This window comes from Sus scrofa, chromosome 3, assembly GCF_054392235.1.
Source record: "Sus scrofa isolate SSC_HxYL_T2T_F1_AM1 chromosome 3, Sscrofa_HxYL_maternal_Yorkshire_Landrace_v2.0, whole genome shotgun sequence".
NCBI classification, from domain to species: domain Eukaryota; kingdom Metazoa; phylum Chordata; class Mammalia; order Artiodactyla; family Suidae; genus Sus; species Sus scrofa.
This window is the reverse complement of record NC_139385.1, coordinates 120,336,241-120,351,916: the sequence shown is the minus strand read 5'-3', so window position 1 is coordinate 120,351,916 and position 15,676 is coordinate 120,336,241. Positions and strand designations below refer to the sequence as shown.

The window sequence follows — 15,676 nt, the reverse complement described above, 5'->3', positions numbered from 1 at the left end:
GGGGACCCTGGCATCTGGCATTTTAATTACAGGTTTGACTTTTTTCCCCCAAGATCGCAGCCCTCCTGCTCAGCCCAGATATTTTTCCTCCCTCCGGCCTTGGTTGCTGGATGAAGCCGGGGCTGGGCTTGGTCCCGGGAGCAGAAGAAGAAAGCGTTCCCGGCCCCTCGCGGTCGCCCCAGGGACCCCCGAGCCCCGCGCCCCGGCCATGGTGCGCCTGAGCCCCGCGCTCTGGTGAGGCGGCGGCGCGGCTCGGATCCTGGCGGTCCCGCCCTGAGGGACACCTTCCGCAAGGAGCCGAGGGTGCGCGACGCGGGGCTCCGCGCCCTCCTGCTGGGACTGGGCACCGGGTGGTGAGCAGCGGCCGCGATGTTCAGCTGGCTGGGTTCCGACGACCGCCGGAAGAAGGAACCCGAGGTCTTCCAGACCGTGAGCGAGGGGCTCAAGAAACTCTACAGGACCAAGCTGCTGCCCCTGGAAGAGCACTACCGCTTCCATGAGTTTCACTCCCCTGCCCTGGAGGATGCCGACTTTGACAACAAGCCCATGGTCCTGCTGGTAGGCCAGTACTCCACCGGGAAGACCACCTTCATCAGGTGAGCCGGCCAGTGTCCCCGCAGCCCACCCCGCCGCCCAGCGTTTGGGCCCTCCATTCACTCCGGGTGTTCCCTCCTGCCTGGGGACAAACGCGCAGTCATCATTTGAAGGCTCTGGAGAAATCCTTGTGCAGGGCTGTCCAGAGCTTAGCCCCAAATTTCACTGTGGGTTTCCAACCCGGTCCAACCTACTGCCTCTCCCTTGCATCAGCCCTTGGCTTAAGTGGTCAGTTTGCAGTGCTAAACTTCATCCTTATTCTTCCCACTTTAGGGATGGTGAAACTGAGACCCAGGAGGCGCAGGTGACAAAGCCCTGGTCCAAGAGTACCTCTCGCTAGTGGAGGTGTCTCACACCTTCACGTTGTAGGGACATGCCCTGGCCAGTCACGGCCACTTCCCCTGCCCCATTCATATGGGGGCTTTACAGTTGCAGCTGAGAAGTTGGGCTGAGGAGCCTGTTGCCCTCTGCCTGGTTAGTGCCACTTGTCCTTCTTTTTCTCAATTTCCTTCTCTGAGCAGAGCTCAGAGTCTTGGAGACTGGAGAGAAGCAGTGTCCAGAAGCAGAATTCTTTTTTCTTTTCCCTTGTTTGAGCTTAATGGCTCAGTAATCATGAGTTTAGGGGTGGAAGGGATATTGGCTCTTGTCTCATCCAGCCCCTTGATGGGGCAGGAGAGGTAACGGAGGCGTAGAGAGGTTACCTGAGCTGTGCAAAGCCCTACAACAGGGTAGGAGGCCGACCTGGGATGCAGGTCCTAGACGCATGGGAGGAGATGGTTGGCTGAATGCCTGTAACTTTGAGAGTGAGTCATCCATTCCCTTGAATTATAGAGTCCTTGGGCTCGAGGGATCCTCAGGAAGTCAGCGAGTCCATCTGTATTCAGGGAGGTGCCCAGATTGTCCACCAGAGCAATGAGGATTTTTCATATCTTTAGAGGACAGGCTTCTCTCCAGCCCTCAGTCCACACAAACCTCAAGGCCAAGCCATCCTCCTTGGCCTATTCATGGCCTCTGCAAGCTGCTGAGGGTGCTCGTGGCCCTCCACGTTAGAGTCAGGCTCATACAGAGTGGTGATGGGTTCGGTGCCTGCCCCCCCCCGCCCCACCCCCACCCCGAGTTAATGATGCTCATCTCCTGCAAAGGTTTCAAAGCGGGGTGTTCTCATTTCCATTCATTGAGCACCTGCAACATGCAAAGCACTGTGCTTTATTTGGTGAGGAGAGCAGAAAAGTTCACAGTCTGGTTCCCAATTTTCTAGATTCAAATTTCCCCCAGCTCTAAGCTCTTAACAACAAGCCTTCTGGGAGCAGGGCATACACCAGGCTAATGTGGCATGTCTGAACAGAACACCACGGGAATCTTTCCTTGTGGGGTGGACAGCCTTGAACTCAGCAGCTTTGAGAGGCAGAGTGATTTCTGAAGAAGTTGGGTACCCAGGGTGGATGTTGGCTTTTGGATATCTTAGACTGTTAGGGCTCCAAGGGCTTTTAGGAATGAATCTAATCCATGGCCTCTAAACTCTTTAAAAGAGAATCTGATGAAATCTGTGGACCTATCTTTAGAAAAATACACCTACATCCCAAATTCACTCTAATCTTGGGGGTTCAAGAACCCCTGATCTAATCCATCTTCCTTAGTTTGCTAAATGCCCATTGCTGCTCAAGGCACTTCAGAGCTAGTTGGGTTCTGCACAAGGTTTCCTTTGTCATCTGCATCCTCCTCCTGGCCCGGTTTATGCCCCATGGGAAGCACAGGCCATTTACAGATGGCTCCTGCCCTCGCCAGGCCTTCCCCAGCCCTATGAACACGGCTTCCTTATAACTCTTAGTGTATTATGGAGAGCTTCTCCTTCCTGTACCTGCAGCACTTCCAACCATGCCTTAGTTCTCTGGGGCTGCACCCAGGGTCTCAGCTACAGCAGGCTACCAGGAGACCTTTGCAGAAAGGGAGGGAAGCTGGGGAAAGGCGAGTGTTTCTGGGGCAGGATCCCAGAGCAGCAGACATAGTTAAGTGCCTCTTGGCTGAGACACTCCTGGCTTCGCCTGAGTCATGCTGGCGGTTAACTGGGTCTAAGAGAAAGGCAGGGCTGAGTTGCTATATAGATTATTTCTTATCTGCAGGAGACAGGAAGGCCGGGAGAGGCAGGTCCCTCCTCTCGCTTATTCTCCAAGTAAGAGTCCTCCCGCCCTGCCCATGTCAGTAACTGAATTTAGCTCGTGCATCAGAAGCTCAGAAGCTGCCTCCTTGGGAGGCAGAGGCCACCAGCAGGGCAGGAGAGGGTGAGCACAGGGAAGTCCTCCAAAACCCAATTACATATTTTCCTTTCTTCTCATTAAATCCACTGAAAAGCTGTGTTTTCTTTCTTCTCTATTTCTCTCTCTCTTTTTTTTTTTTTTTGGAAAATGCCAAGAAGAATAAATTTAAGGAAGAAAAACAGAATCCCACATCCCACAACTCAGGGGAAGCCATTTTAAATATTATAGGTAATATTTAAATATTGATATCTTTCCAGTATTTTTAGCTGTTTTATAAGATAGTTGAGATCATGCCATGAGGGGATGTTGTATGCTGATTTATTTCACCTACAGCAGGAGCATTTCCTGTGTAAATTAAAAAAGATCTTTGTAAGCATTGTTTTTAAGTGCCGCATGAGACTTCGGTGCATGCATATGCAATTATTCCTCTAACCAGTCGACTTCTTTTGAACGTTTGAAGTTGTTTCTAATTTTATTTTTCACTATTGTAGAATCACTCTGAATATCTCTGTGCATAATATTTTCCCACATATTAGACTGTTTTCTCAGAGAGTCCCAGACGTAAAAACACTAGGCCAAGTGTTGTACTTTTTTTCACATTTTTTTTTTTTAGTTTTGGCAGTTCCCGTTGTGGCTCAGTGGTTAACGAATCCGACTAGCATCCATAAGAACGCAGGTTCGATCCCTGGCCTTGTTCAGTGGGTTAAGGATTCCCCCGTTGCCAGGAACTGGGGTGTAGGTCGCAGACACAGCTCTGAACTGGTGTTGTTGTGGCGTAGGCCAGCAGCCGCAGCAACGATTTGACCCCTAGCCTGGGAACCCCCATATGCCAAAGGTGCAGCCCTAAAAAGAAAAAAAAAAGAAAATACCAAAAAAAACCCCAAACAAAACATTTTTTTAGTCTTGGTATTAAGGGGCATATTTTTTCTTTTTCTTTTTTTCGTCCACAGCATATAGAGGTTCCCAGGCTAGGGGTCTAATTGGAGGTATAGCCGCTGGCCTACACCACAGCCACAGCCACACACAGTATCTGAGCCACATCCGCAACTTACACCACAGCTCATGGCAACGCCAGATCCTTAACCCACTGAGCGAGGCCAGGGATCAAACCCGCGTCCTCATGGATGCTAGTCGGATTCGTTAACCGCTGAGCCACAACAGGAATTCCTAAGGGTCATATTCCTTAGTTGCTTTCCAAGAGGCTGCACGCTCTCCCATCCCTGCTTGTGCCTTGAGCACAGTGATTCAGGTCTGTGTTCCCAGCCTGCACCTGCAAGGGCCCTTCCCTCGGACACAGACCTGCCTCTTCCTTCCCTGGCGCTTGGCCTTTTGCCTCCCGAGTGTCATCCTCTTTGAGTTGCATGTACTTGCCTCAAGGCCTATTTCTTGTCTCAGGAAGAACAAGCAGAAAAGGACATTCTTCTAATAACTAATTAATGGGCTATGATCTCCGCCTGAAATAACTTCCCTGGCCTAAGGCCTGGCAACCGGGGGAAATAAAATAAACAATAAATTGGTCCGGTGGCTGCTTCCTTCAACACAGCCTGTCTCTTCGGAGACCGTAGCTCTGTGACCTGCTGGCCTGGCAGCCTTTCTGCCTGCTTCTGCTGTTTTTCCCTCTTTACTCTTCCTCCTGTGGGCATGCAGCCCCAAGGCCCTCCTCCCTGCACCCTTTGGCCCCCTGGTCACAGAGGTGAATGGCTGACTGCCCCAGGGGCTGGAAGGCCCAGTGTTTCGGGGGCTGCAAGGGAGGCCTGGCTGGACTGTGGTGGTGCTGAAGTGGGGGACAGGGGTGTTGGGTGTGGGGCCCAGGGCTGCCGGACCCAAGCTGCCTGGGTCTCCACAGGGAGATCTGAGCTGGTCTGGAGGATTGCCTGGCCTTTCAATGGTATGACTTGGACTCTAAAGTATGAATGAGCACATGGGTGGGGTGGGGTCCGGGGGCCCCTCGGCTGGCCCTTTCCACCTCGCCCACTTTTTCAAGGGGCTCATTGCGTCCTCCCCCAGAGGTGACTCAGCATTTGCCTGTGGTTGTTCCCTCTCTTATCACCTCCCCGGCAACCCTGCTGCCCAGGCCTCATGGCAGCATCACCACCCAGGAAGCTGATTCTCCAGAAAGCTGATGGGCTAGAGAAGGGGCCACCCTTCCATCACAGGTAGACCCACTCCCCTGCTGGGCCCATCCTGCCAGCCACAGCCCTCGCATCTGTTTACTTCTGTGCCCTCTCGGAGGCTCCTGGCCATCCTTTTCCTGCCAGGGCTCTGATGTGCTGGTCCTTAAGTGGGGCTGGGTAGAAACCCACCTGCTTCTGTAAGAAGGCCTGGGCATCATTTGAGGGACCAGAGGACCCTAGGCCAGAGGCACTGGGTCCCCCTGCCTGAGGTCTGGCTTGAGATCTGCTTGAGCATCAGGTATGAGGTCATCAGGAGACGCATGCCTGGGAGAAGGAGCTCTGGAGAAGGATGCATCCCACTCCCCCTGACGGGGGAACAAGGCCACAAAAGAACACGAGCCCAAGAGACCTCGTTAGGAAGGGCTAACCTTTCTGGACCTCCATGTCCTCACCCCTAACATGCAAATAGTGACAACCACCTGACAGGGTCACTCTCAGGGTTAGGAGGGGGAAGAACCAGGGTGGGTCCTGGTATGTCCTGGGTCCTGTGCTTGGGTTTTATGGTCCCCTCTTTTAGAGTTCGGGCCTCAGGAGGGGAAAAGGGTGCTGGGAGAGAGGATGTGGCCTGTCCCTCCCAGGCGGAGGGGAAGTGGGACTCTGAGGCGAGGGTGGCACTGGGTACTGGACGGGGGTGGTCAGGCAAGGCAAGGCTTGAGGTCTGGCCCCTGGTCTCCTTTGTGCTGGGGTCACTTGGTCTCATGGTAGAGGCTGCCGTGCGCCAGGGACAGTGGTGGCTGCTCCATGGAGCACAGAACCAACTTGGACCTCACCTCAGCCCTCGAGTCCCCATCGCCTCCCTCGCTTTGTGTCAGTGAGTGACTTACAGGCTCCCTAAAACCCCATGTGGTGGACAGGACACGTCTTATTGTCTTGACCCCATTTTAAAGCAGAAGTACTCAAGGCTTAGAAAGACCAAAGACACTGATACCTAACACAAAAACGTCTAACACAAGGCAGAGAGTGATCCGTGCCTTCAGCGTCTACCTGAAGAGATGCAGATTACAAGCTTTGCAGGTGCAGGCGGCCCTGGCACTGGATGTGGAGTCCAGGTAGAAATGCCACTTACAGGCTGCGGGGAGGTGCTCTTTTTCTCTAATTATTGTTTCTGCCCATACGGGCAAATGTCTGGTATAGCCTTTGCTTTTCCCAAACTCATGTATATCATCTTTAAACCTTCACTCCAGCCCTCTGAGCTAGGCAGAAACTCTGTATCAGCCCCTTTCCACACAGGGGAACCTGAGGCAGTGGGCACGTGGAGGACTTGTCCAAGGTCACGTCTGTGATGAAGCAGCCACCCACCAAAGCGCATTCCTTAACTGAGCCAGAGGGTCCAGCCGGCCGAACCGTCCTCCCCCTCCCTCCCGGCGGCACATGTGTGGCCCCAGCCCCTCTGTTCCCTGGGCGCTTGTCCCAGCAGCGTGGAGGTCTGGCCCCACCATTGCAGGAACGGAGGCAGACTGGCTTAAGATTCTTGGCTCCACGCCTTACCCGGGGTGTTTAGGTCACCAATACAGCAAGCCACATGCTTAGATTGCCAGCCAAGCAGGGCACCAAAAAATGAGGGAAATGTTAAGAGATAATTGGCTTAAGAAAAGCATGAAGAAAAGTAGTCCTCATGGGAAAAATCAGAATTGCATTGGGCTCCCGTATACCCATTTTATGGGTTAGTATTTATTTTGCAATGGATGGCACAGCGGTGGTGGTGAGGGGCACCCAGCACCCAAACCTTTTCGGCTCTTTGGGACTCTAACTATGTGTATCCGGCTCTGAACTCAGGCAACCTCCATCTCCATGCGCTCACCTGCAAAACTGCGATAATTCAGCCGTTGCCCAGCACTCTTGGGGTTAAGCGCAGTCATTCCAGGAATGGTCTCAACAGCACCCACCTCACAGCTGGTGCTTAGCCTGCCCCGTCTCTGCTTATTCTTGTGCTTCCCCATCTCAGCTGCTCCCACCCAGCCTCGAATTAACTTTTTTTTTCTTTTTTCTTTTTTTTTTTTTTTTTGCGCTGCTGTGGGAATGTCTTTGCCTGGCAACAGAGGCGATCTGTATCACTCCCCATAGAGGAGCAGCCATGAGATCCCTCAATTGGTTTCCTTTCTGGACACAGTGGTGGCTTTGTTCGGGGGGCACTCGGGGAACCCAAACGTCCCTGAGAATTTACCCAGCCCCGGGTTCTCTGCGTGGCCTGACTGCGTCCCTTGAACAGCTGTTGGCTCCACTGGACTCTGTGTTTCTCCAGACCCATGTGTAGTCAGCAAATCTAGGGTCATGTGGCTTTAGTCGAGAGCGCAGGATGGCAGGCCCAGCCTCCAGCCCCTTTCTGGCCTTGGCTCCAGAAAATCCCAAGAAGCAGCCCCGCCCTGCTGGGAAGCCTCAGCCTTTGTTCGCCTGCTGGCCTGGCACCCCGGGTCTCGCAGGGATGGGATCTGAGATGCCTGTATCAGAGAGGTACCTCCTCGCTGCTGTTTGACCCTGTTCAGACTGAGCATGTTCCAGCTGCCTCCGACTGTTTCGCTCCACTCCTGTCCAGGTCAGCTGTCCCTGAAGCCTTTCATGATATCTGTTGTCCTCCTCCTGCCTTAGAATTCATACGTCACAGTCCCCCTGGGGCTCAGCCTAGGACATCTCACCCCAGCACCCACTAGACGGGTGCTCCCTGCCCAAGGACAAAAACGGATGGGGTTTCCAGATCGCGGTGTTGATTCTCAGCAAACTGTGTCAAGTCCCAAGAATGTCCTTTTAGAGCCACTGGGCCTGGGGCCTGCTCTAGTCACAAGGGATCAGCTAGCCACAGCTTCCGTGGCCACGTTGCACTCCCTGAGGCCCCGCTGTGAACCCCAAGGGCGGATGTTTATGGAGATGAGTCGTTCCTGGTTTGTGGGTCCTAAAGCCTAACCTTCCCCCCAAGGTCTGGCCCCAGCCAGCCTCCTGCCAAACCATATTCCCCTGTGGCCTTCCTGTCTTGCTCCTTCCGGTCCCCAGGGGTGCTCAGCTCTGTTGCATTTCCTGGTCAGGCAGGAAGGGCGACAGCGAAGGCAGTGGTTAGGGGCGTGAATGCTCACATCCAAGAGTCAGGTTCACATCCTAGCTCTGCTGTTTCCTGATTGCATAACTTGTAGCAAATTGGTTAGCCTTTGTCTTGCCTTTAAAATGGAATGGCAATCTAGGTGTCAGGTGCTGGTTTAAGTACTTCAGGTCTGTAACTCTTTAACCTCAGAACACCAGGTGAGGTGGGTTTTCCTATGAGGCCCTTTCAACATCAGAGGAAATGTGAGATGACACGAGATAATCCATGGAGAGTCCAGAATGGTGCCTGACATGCCCCAGGTGCTTCATAAATTGGAATAATGACCTCCTATGTTATAGAAGAGATCGGAGGTTTGCAGAGGCCTCGAACCTTCTGAAGGGCATACCCCTCAAGGTTAGAAAAATCAAGTCTGCTGGCCCCAGGCCCTGAGGTTCCCTGCCTCTCCCCCGAGGCCCTGAAGGAGAAGGCACTTTTGAAAAAGCAGAGAAAGCTGGCCAAGTGTGTGGCCATGCTCATTTATTCCCATTACAACCCAGCTTCCAAAGTTTTCCTCTGATGGGAGGAAATCCTGTCTTCACACCCAGATGGTTGGGCTGGGACCCTGAGGGAGATGAGGGGCTTCCCAAGGCAACTTAAAACCTCCAGTGCAGGTGGGGTGGCCCCAGGCAGCGCCACCCCCACCCCTCCCACCCCTGCAGCTCCTCCCCCGGGCTCCTTGGGGAGGGAGCCCTAGGCAACCGACTTGAACTGCCCTGGGACGGCAGAGTAAACTAACAGTTCAGAACACAAAGGATGTCAACCCAGCAGGTCTCCCTGGCTGGCACCCCGCTGGGCAGAGTGGGGGGGGGGGGCACCTTGGGGCGGCATGGGGTGGGCAGAGAGCTTGGGGCCTGGAGACACAGCCCTGCCCTCCCTCGGGGCCTCGATCCGCTCTCTGACAGTGGTTTCCTCAGGGAAGAAGACAGATGAAGAGTGAGCGAAGGATTTGGTGTTTGGCTGAGGGGGTTTGGATTCCAGCTCCTCCGCAAGCTGTTTAACCTGAAGGAAGCCACCTGACCCTTCACAGGCTTGGTTTCCTCAGTACAGCATCCCTTGGGATCTATGGGGAGTTGGTCCAGGGCCCTGCTGCCCCGGCAGATGCTCAAGTCCCTTACAGAAAATCGACCCTCTGGATCCACAGATTCTACATCTGTGGATTCAACCACCCACAGAATTCTACCCGGATCCCCCGTGGTTGGTTCCATCCCAGGATGTGGAGCCTGAGGATGGGGAGACCCCAACACCCCAACTGTACTTAGCTGTAGGGCTGCAGTGAAGCCGGAAGGAGATACGTTCTCGAAGTTAGTAGTGTGATGTCTGGCTATTGAATGGCAATGGTGTTACCAGCTTAATGAGAGGGTCTAAAGCAAGTGTCACCCCCACATGCAGCAGGCCTGGGACCACTGGACCAGGAGGCCCTGGGTTCCCTTCCCAGTCTGCAGTCTCTGACTTGCCTGCCCTCCTCCTGGGACTCCTTGACTTTTCTCTCTGCGTGTGAACACGGGCCCTCAAGGTTGAGGAGGAGAAGGGTCGAGGCATGCGGTGAGGGCTCCCCCAGGGTCTGTGTTTGTTAGTCCGCACATCCCTTGGCTCCTTATCCATCATGGCCCCTGGGACTCTCCTCTGGCCAGTCCCAACCCAAGGCAGTTCTGGGCTCCTCCGTCCACAGTCCATCTGTTTGGACTTAAAGCTGTTCTGAGCGCCTTCCAGAGGCCCCAGTTGCCCTTTTCAGGTTGTTCCCTTCATTTTCCGACTCACCCTGTGCTCTAAAGGGGGGTGGGGGTGGTGGCCTTAGGCTCTCACTGCCCACACTTGGAGAAGAGTCAAGAGAGGCACCTGCCCCCTCAGGCCACACCTGGTTGGTACCGTGCTAGAGGGTGGGACCAAAAGTCTGGGATGGGATGGAGATCCACTTTTCAAAGCGTCCCCTTCATGCTATTGATATCACATACAAGCCTATTTGACATTAAATGACTGACCAAGCAGATAAATAAGTCATGACCTCTGGCCAGCCAGCAGAGCCTGAGTGTGGTCTCATTCTAACTAGGCCAGTGTACAGGTACTTCAGCAGACTACCTTCCCCTGTGAAGTCTGCAATAGTCCGTGTAGGAATCATTTTGTCAGTTTCAAGCCTTGTTTATTTCTGAGCCCAAACATTGCTCTTTTCTCCCCGCTACTGCTTCAGGGAGGGAAAAAGATAGGGACCATGAAGGACAGATTTGATATTTTAAGTTCAACTGAAATCTCACCTCGTCCACAAAGGTCTTTGGATTCCTCATCCATGAAAATCTCTCCCTGCCTTGAAATCTCCTTGCTGAGGCTCTGCTCTGGGCCACGACTCACCCCAGTGTCTGCCGCGCAGTAGGCACACAGTGCAGATCTGCAAACAGAACCCCTACCTTCTGACCATGCTCCCTTCTGCCAGGTACCTGCTGGAACAGGATTTCCCAGGCATGAGGATCGGGCCGGAGCCGACCACGGACTCCTTCATTGCGGTGATGCAGGGGGAAATAGAGGGCATCATTCCTGGAAACGCCCTGGTGGTGGACCCCAAGAAACCCTTCCGGAAGCTGAACGCCTTTGGCAATGCCTTCCTGAACAGGTGAGTGCAGAGGGAACACGCGCACCTCGGGGGCTCATTTTCTTTTGCACTGTGAGACGCATGAAAGGGCAGGGCAGGGTCTTGGGAGACTGTGCCTTTTCCAGACCCGGAATCTCTCTTGATTGCTGGGAATGAAACCACTGTTGATGAGGGATGTGAGAGCCACAAATGCTGGGCTTATGTCTCCTGATCAAGGAGCAGCGAAGAGTCCAGCTAGTTAAATCACAGCTCCCTAATTTGCACCTCCCTCCAGTGAAAGCAGAGAGGGCTGCTGTGTGTGTAGTCCCCAGCTCTCACCTACGCTATGGCAGGGCTTTGCATCTGCCTGGAAGGAGGCAGAAGAAGGTTCCTCTCTGCCCCTGGACGTTGTTCTCACTTGGTGGGAGGAGCCTTGGACTTGAGACAGAAGCCCTGCCTTGGAACACTGATCCTCCTCCTAAGCACACTGTGTGACCTTGGACAAGTCACCTCCCCTGGGATCAGTCAGCCTGCAGACACCAGGGTCATTGGGTCAGTTTGAGTGGAAGAAGCTGTGGAGACTTCTTGGCAAGCTGACCCGGGCCTTCCCATTTTTCTGTTTATCCAGAATGCAGGCTGACCCCAACCACACCCGTTGCATAGCGCCACACCGCAATGGTGCATGTGTATTGCATTTAAACATTCTAAAACTAGTTTCTCTATCTGAAGGCATTTAGAGTAAAGGTAAAAACTATGGGCTTTGGCTTCAGACCGACTTGGGTTCAAATCCTACCAAAGAGCACCATGGTTCTGAAAACTCACCTAATGGCTCTAAGTCTCACTTTTCGCATCTGGAAAACAGGATAATAGCAATGTCCTCCTCCAAGGCAAGAGAAGTTGGCATTTGACACAGATGTTCAGGATGAGGGAAGTCACACTGAAAGGGTTAAAAGAGGACATTCCAAGCAGAGAAAACTGCAAGTGTGTGTGTGTCTGGGGGGATGGGGGGGCAGGGAGGATTGAAAGAATGTGGCTTAACAAAGGGACACTGATGGCACACAGGCATGTGCTTCTCTGTAGGAGCGCTGCACAGCTGTGCTGACAGATGTGTAGGTTAACTGCTGGCTGGGGATCTGCCACGCATGTCCACTGGAGGAGTAACAGGGAGCAGGGCTCGGGGGAGCCCTTCCATGGGCCACTAGCTTCCTTGCAGCCACACACATGGGGGCTACACCCCCGACGCCCCCTGCTTCCCATCGTAGTGCCGCCCGGGGGTCCTTTTCACATCATGCTCCACCTCTCCCGTCCCCTCCTCTGAGTGCTCCAAGCCTTCCCAGACCCCTCAGCCCCCTCTCTCAGCAGACTACCGTGCTTCCGAAGCTGAAGCCCCCGTATCCACCCATTCCCTGTGGTTTGCTGTAAACTGTCCCTGAGCAGCGTCCTTTGCATATATCCCTCCCTCGACAGGCTGAGCCTGCAGAGAGCTGAGTCCCCTTCCCCTCAGCTCTGCCCCTCCCTCCCCTGCTCTGCGGGGCCATCTCCCCAGGGACTGCCGGGCAGTTCTTCCTGCTCTTTCTAACAGTTTGACTCCTTCTCCACGTGCACAGATCTCTCTCCTCTCGAAAACCCTACCACAGGCCCCACCAGTTCTTACCCCCAGCTTTCCTCCCACAGCCAAGTTTCTTGGCTTCACCTGCCCACTTCTTCCTGTTCCCCAACCTGTGGAACGTGGCCTCACCCTGTCACAGCTGCCTGTGCGATGGTCATCCGTGACCTCTTTGTGATCAGCCATGAGCTTGCATTCATTTATGTATGTATGTATGTATGTATTTTCATGCTGCACCCACAGCCTATGGAAGTTTCCAGGCTAGGGGCTGAATTGAAGCTGCAACTGTCGCTTTACACCACAGCCACAGCAACGCCAGATCCAAGCGACATCTGCGATGAGCCTGCAGCCTCAAGGTACAAGTCGGGTTTGTTACCACGGAGACACAATGGGAACTCCCAGCCATGAGCCCTTTCCATCACTCCTTGGCCCTCCTCCTGCCTCCCTAGCAGATCCTCTCCTGTCTCCTCCAGCCCCCCTTTTCTCCACTCCTATGACCTGGTGTCATCCTTAGCCCCCTGCCCTTCTCGCTACATGTGCCCAGCCTGGGTCACGCCTCGACCACAACCCTGGCCCCAAGCATCAGCCCCATGTACACGACCTCCTGGTTACCACATGACAGAAGCCCCACTCAGGCTGGCTTCAGCAAAACGTGGAATTTACCATAGAACACTGGGGTGTGTTCGAACCTAAGGGCCGATATGTGGCTGGGCCGCAGGCATAAAGGAGACCTTGGGCTTTGATAGGACAAGGGCTGTGTCATGTCTTTTTTTATCCCCATTACCTAGCGCAGTGCCACAAACACAGCAGATGCTTCATAAATATTTGTTGAATTTGCTGACGACTGTCATATCGGCTTGTGTCACTCTCCTGCTTAAAATGTTCCAGTGGATTTCTATAGTCCACAGTGTCAAAACCATGTTTCTAATGTGGCTTTCAAGGCCCTCGTGATCTGGCCCCTGTCTTCATGTCCAGCCACACCTCTGGCTACTCCAGCCTTCCGGTTCTCGCCTCAGTGATGTGTGCCCTTCTAGAATGGTGCCTGATCGCTCTCTCTCCCTCTCTCTCTCTCTGTCTCATGATGGCTGCTCTCTCTCACTCTCTCACTGCTGTGCCACATTTACACCTGCTTCTGTTAGTTCCCCAAGGCTGCCAGAACTAATTACCACGAACTGGGGGGCTTTAAAATAACTGTTGACTCAGAGTTCTAAAAGCCAGACCCAAAGGCAAGGTGTTGGCAGGGCCACGCACCCTCCAAAGCCTCTAGAAGAGCGTCCTTCCTTGCTGCTTCCAGCCTCTGGTTACGCCAGGCATCGTTTGGCTTGTGGCAGCGTAATTCCAACCTCTGTCTCCACTGCACACAGCCACGTTTCCTCTGCGCATGTCTGTAACTTCACATAACCCCACACACACACACGCACGCACACACACACACACACACGGGCCCTGGCTTCCTGCCCGCACTCCTGTCCACATGACACAAATGCTTGTCGTGTTTTGGGGTCTCCAGGTCATGTTCTGCCTCCTCTGAGAAGTCTCCCCGACCCTCTTTCCCGAGCATCCTTGGCCTCCTCCCCTAACCTGCATCTCCGTAGCCTTCTCACTGGGCAGCAGAGGCTCCCTTCCCTGAATGTTCCCAGAGACCCCGTGACCATGAAATGAACCCACAATAGTCAGACACCTCAGTTCCCACTAAAAATGGCAAGTGAGAGAGAAGACATGAAGTAAGAAGGATCCAGCTGAGCTTCACCAATTTGTATTTCGAGACTTGGGGATGTAACACTGGAAATATTTCCTTGGATAAGCCTTGACTGCTCTCCTAATAGCAATGTTTGGTGTTGGACAGCCTTTTAGAAGCCCAGCTAAGCATTCCTGGGTGGCATGGTCTGTTCTTCGAGGCCAGCTCCAGTGCCTCCTCCTCCAGGAAGCCTTTCCTCCACCCTGGGTCTCCCGAGCCCTTCACTTGACGCCCCTCGGGGTGTTGGTCCCATCGCACCTCGTATCGTGGTTGTCCTTGTGCCCACCTCTGCTCTTCCACCAGACCGTGCTCCTTGAGGGCATGGATCGAGGGCTGGACCTCCTGGTGCCCCACGACAGAGGTTCACAAACGTAGGCCCACCACTGCCATGGGATCAGCCCGGGAGCTTCCTCCGGGTACAGATCCTGGGCCCACTGCTGGGGCTGAGTCCTGCACAGGGCCAGGAGTCTGCCTTGGAAGGTGGCCAGGATTCAGAACCTCTGCTGCGGGGCAGGAGAGGTGGGCATGGGGCTCAAACAAGGGTCCCTGAGAGGCAAGGACAGGCCAGATCACCATGCGTCTCCCTCCACCGTGCAGGTTCGTGTGTGCCCAGCTGCCCAACCCGGTGCTGGAGAGCATCAGTGTCATCGACACGCCCGGGATCCTCTCTGGGGAGAAGCAGAGGATCAGCCGAGGTAAGCAGGGCACCCTGTAGGGTTGGCTCTGGCTCTGTGCTTTCTGGAATATTCTCTGGCTTCCACACCAGGAGAGAGGCTCCCCGGGGCCTAGCTTCCTCTTGATAAGTCAGTGCTGCCTCGTGTGCTGTGTGGGGTCCTTCTAGGCAGGGGCCAGTGAGTGAGTTCAGGTCCGCTGTAGCTCAGGAGATGGCTGGCCCCAGTCTTGTCATCTGTGGAATGGAGCCATCAGCATCTGCCTCACTGACCTCACTGGGTTTGGTTGCAGGCCAGACCCTGGCTTGCTTCTGAAGTTCCTGCAGCCCTTGCCCCAGGAGCTTGCAGTTCTGCAGGGGAGGCGAATGCACGCCAAGGACTGCAGCCGACCACGTGAGGATGACAGTATACTCTGGGGCGTGAGTCGGGGGCGGGTGTGTGAAAGCCCTTGAAAACCGCTCATTCCAGACAGAGGAGGGGTGATTGTTCATTAAGGGAGGCCACCAGCTTGGGGGTTAGGAGACAGAAATCTGGGGCCAGACTACCAGCCTCTAATGCTTCCTGGCAGGTTCATCTATAGAGGAGGGGATAGAATTCTATCTACCTTCTAGGGCTGTTTGAGGATTGAAAGAAATAATGCAGGTAAAAAGCCTCCCGCCTGGCACATAGCAAATGCTCAGTAAACACGAGCTGTTACAGATTATCTTCATCGCCACCATCATCACTGTGTTTTTTCCAGCTCTAGAATACTAGACAGCTACTGTGAAAGGCTTGGGACCACAGCCCCTGGCTCCCCTCCCTGAGCCTTTCCTGCCATAATATGCTCTGTGCTCCATGGAGCCATCCTACCCTCTCTTGGCTGGGTTAGTTGGTTGGTAAAACTTTCTTGTTTATATCCCACAAAGCCACTCATCTTTCTGTTTAGATTCATCTTTGAGTATTTGTCTTTCCACGGGTGCCCGATAATACACTTCTCTCTTAACTTGATTCTAATTGTTTTAATTAAAG

General features: G+C 53.9%; 1 protein-coding gene across 1 annotated transcript in view; it reads left to right on the top strand.

The window, feature by feature from the left end:
• Positions 1-277: 277 nt before the first annotated feature.
• The window catches only part of EHD3 (EH domain containing 3), a 30,884-nt gene continuing 15,485 nt past the window's right edge, over positions 278-15,676 (top strand). Inside the window, exons 1-3 of the mRNA XM_021087658.2 lie at positions 278-596; positions 10,519-10,695; positions 14,595-14,692. Of these exons, the coding sequence (XP_020943317.1) occupies positions 370-596; positions 10,519-10,695; positions 14,595-14,692 (502 nt within the window). The 5' untranslated portion in view covers positions 278-369. The remainder of the gene's footprint in view (positions 597-10,518; positions 10,696-14,594; positions 14,693-15,676) is intronic.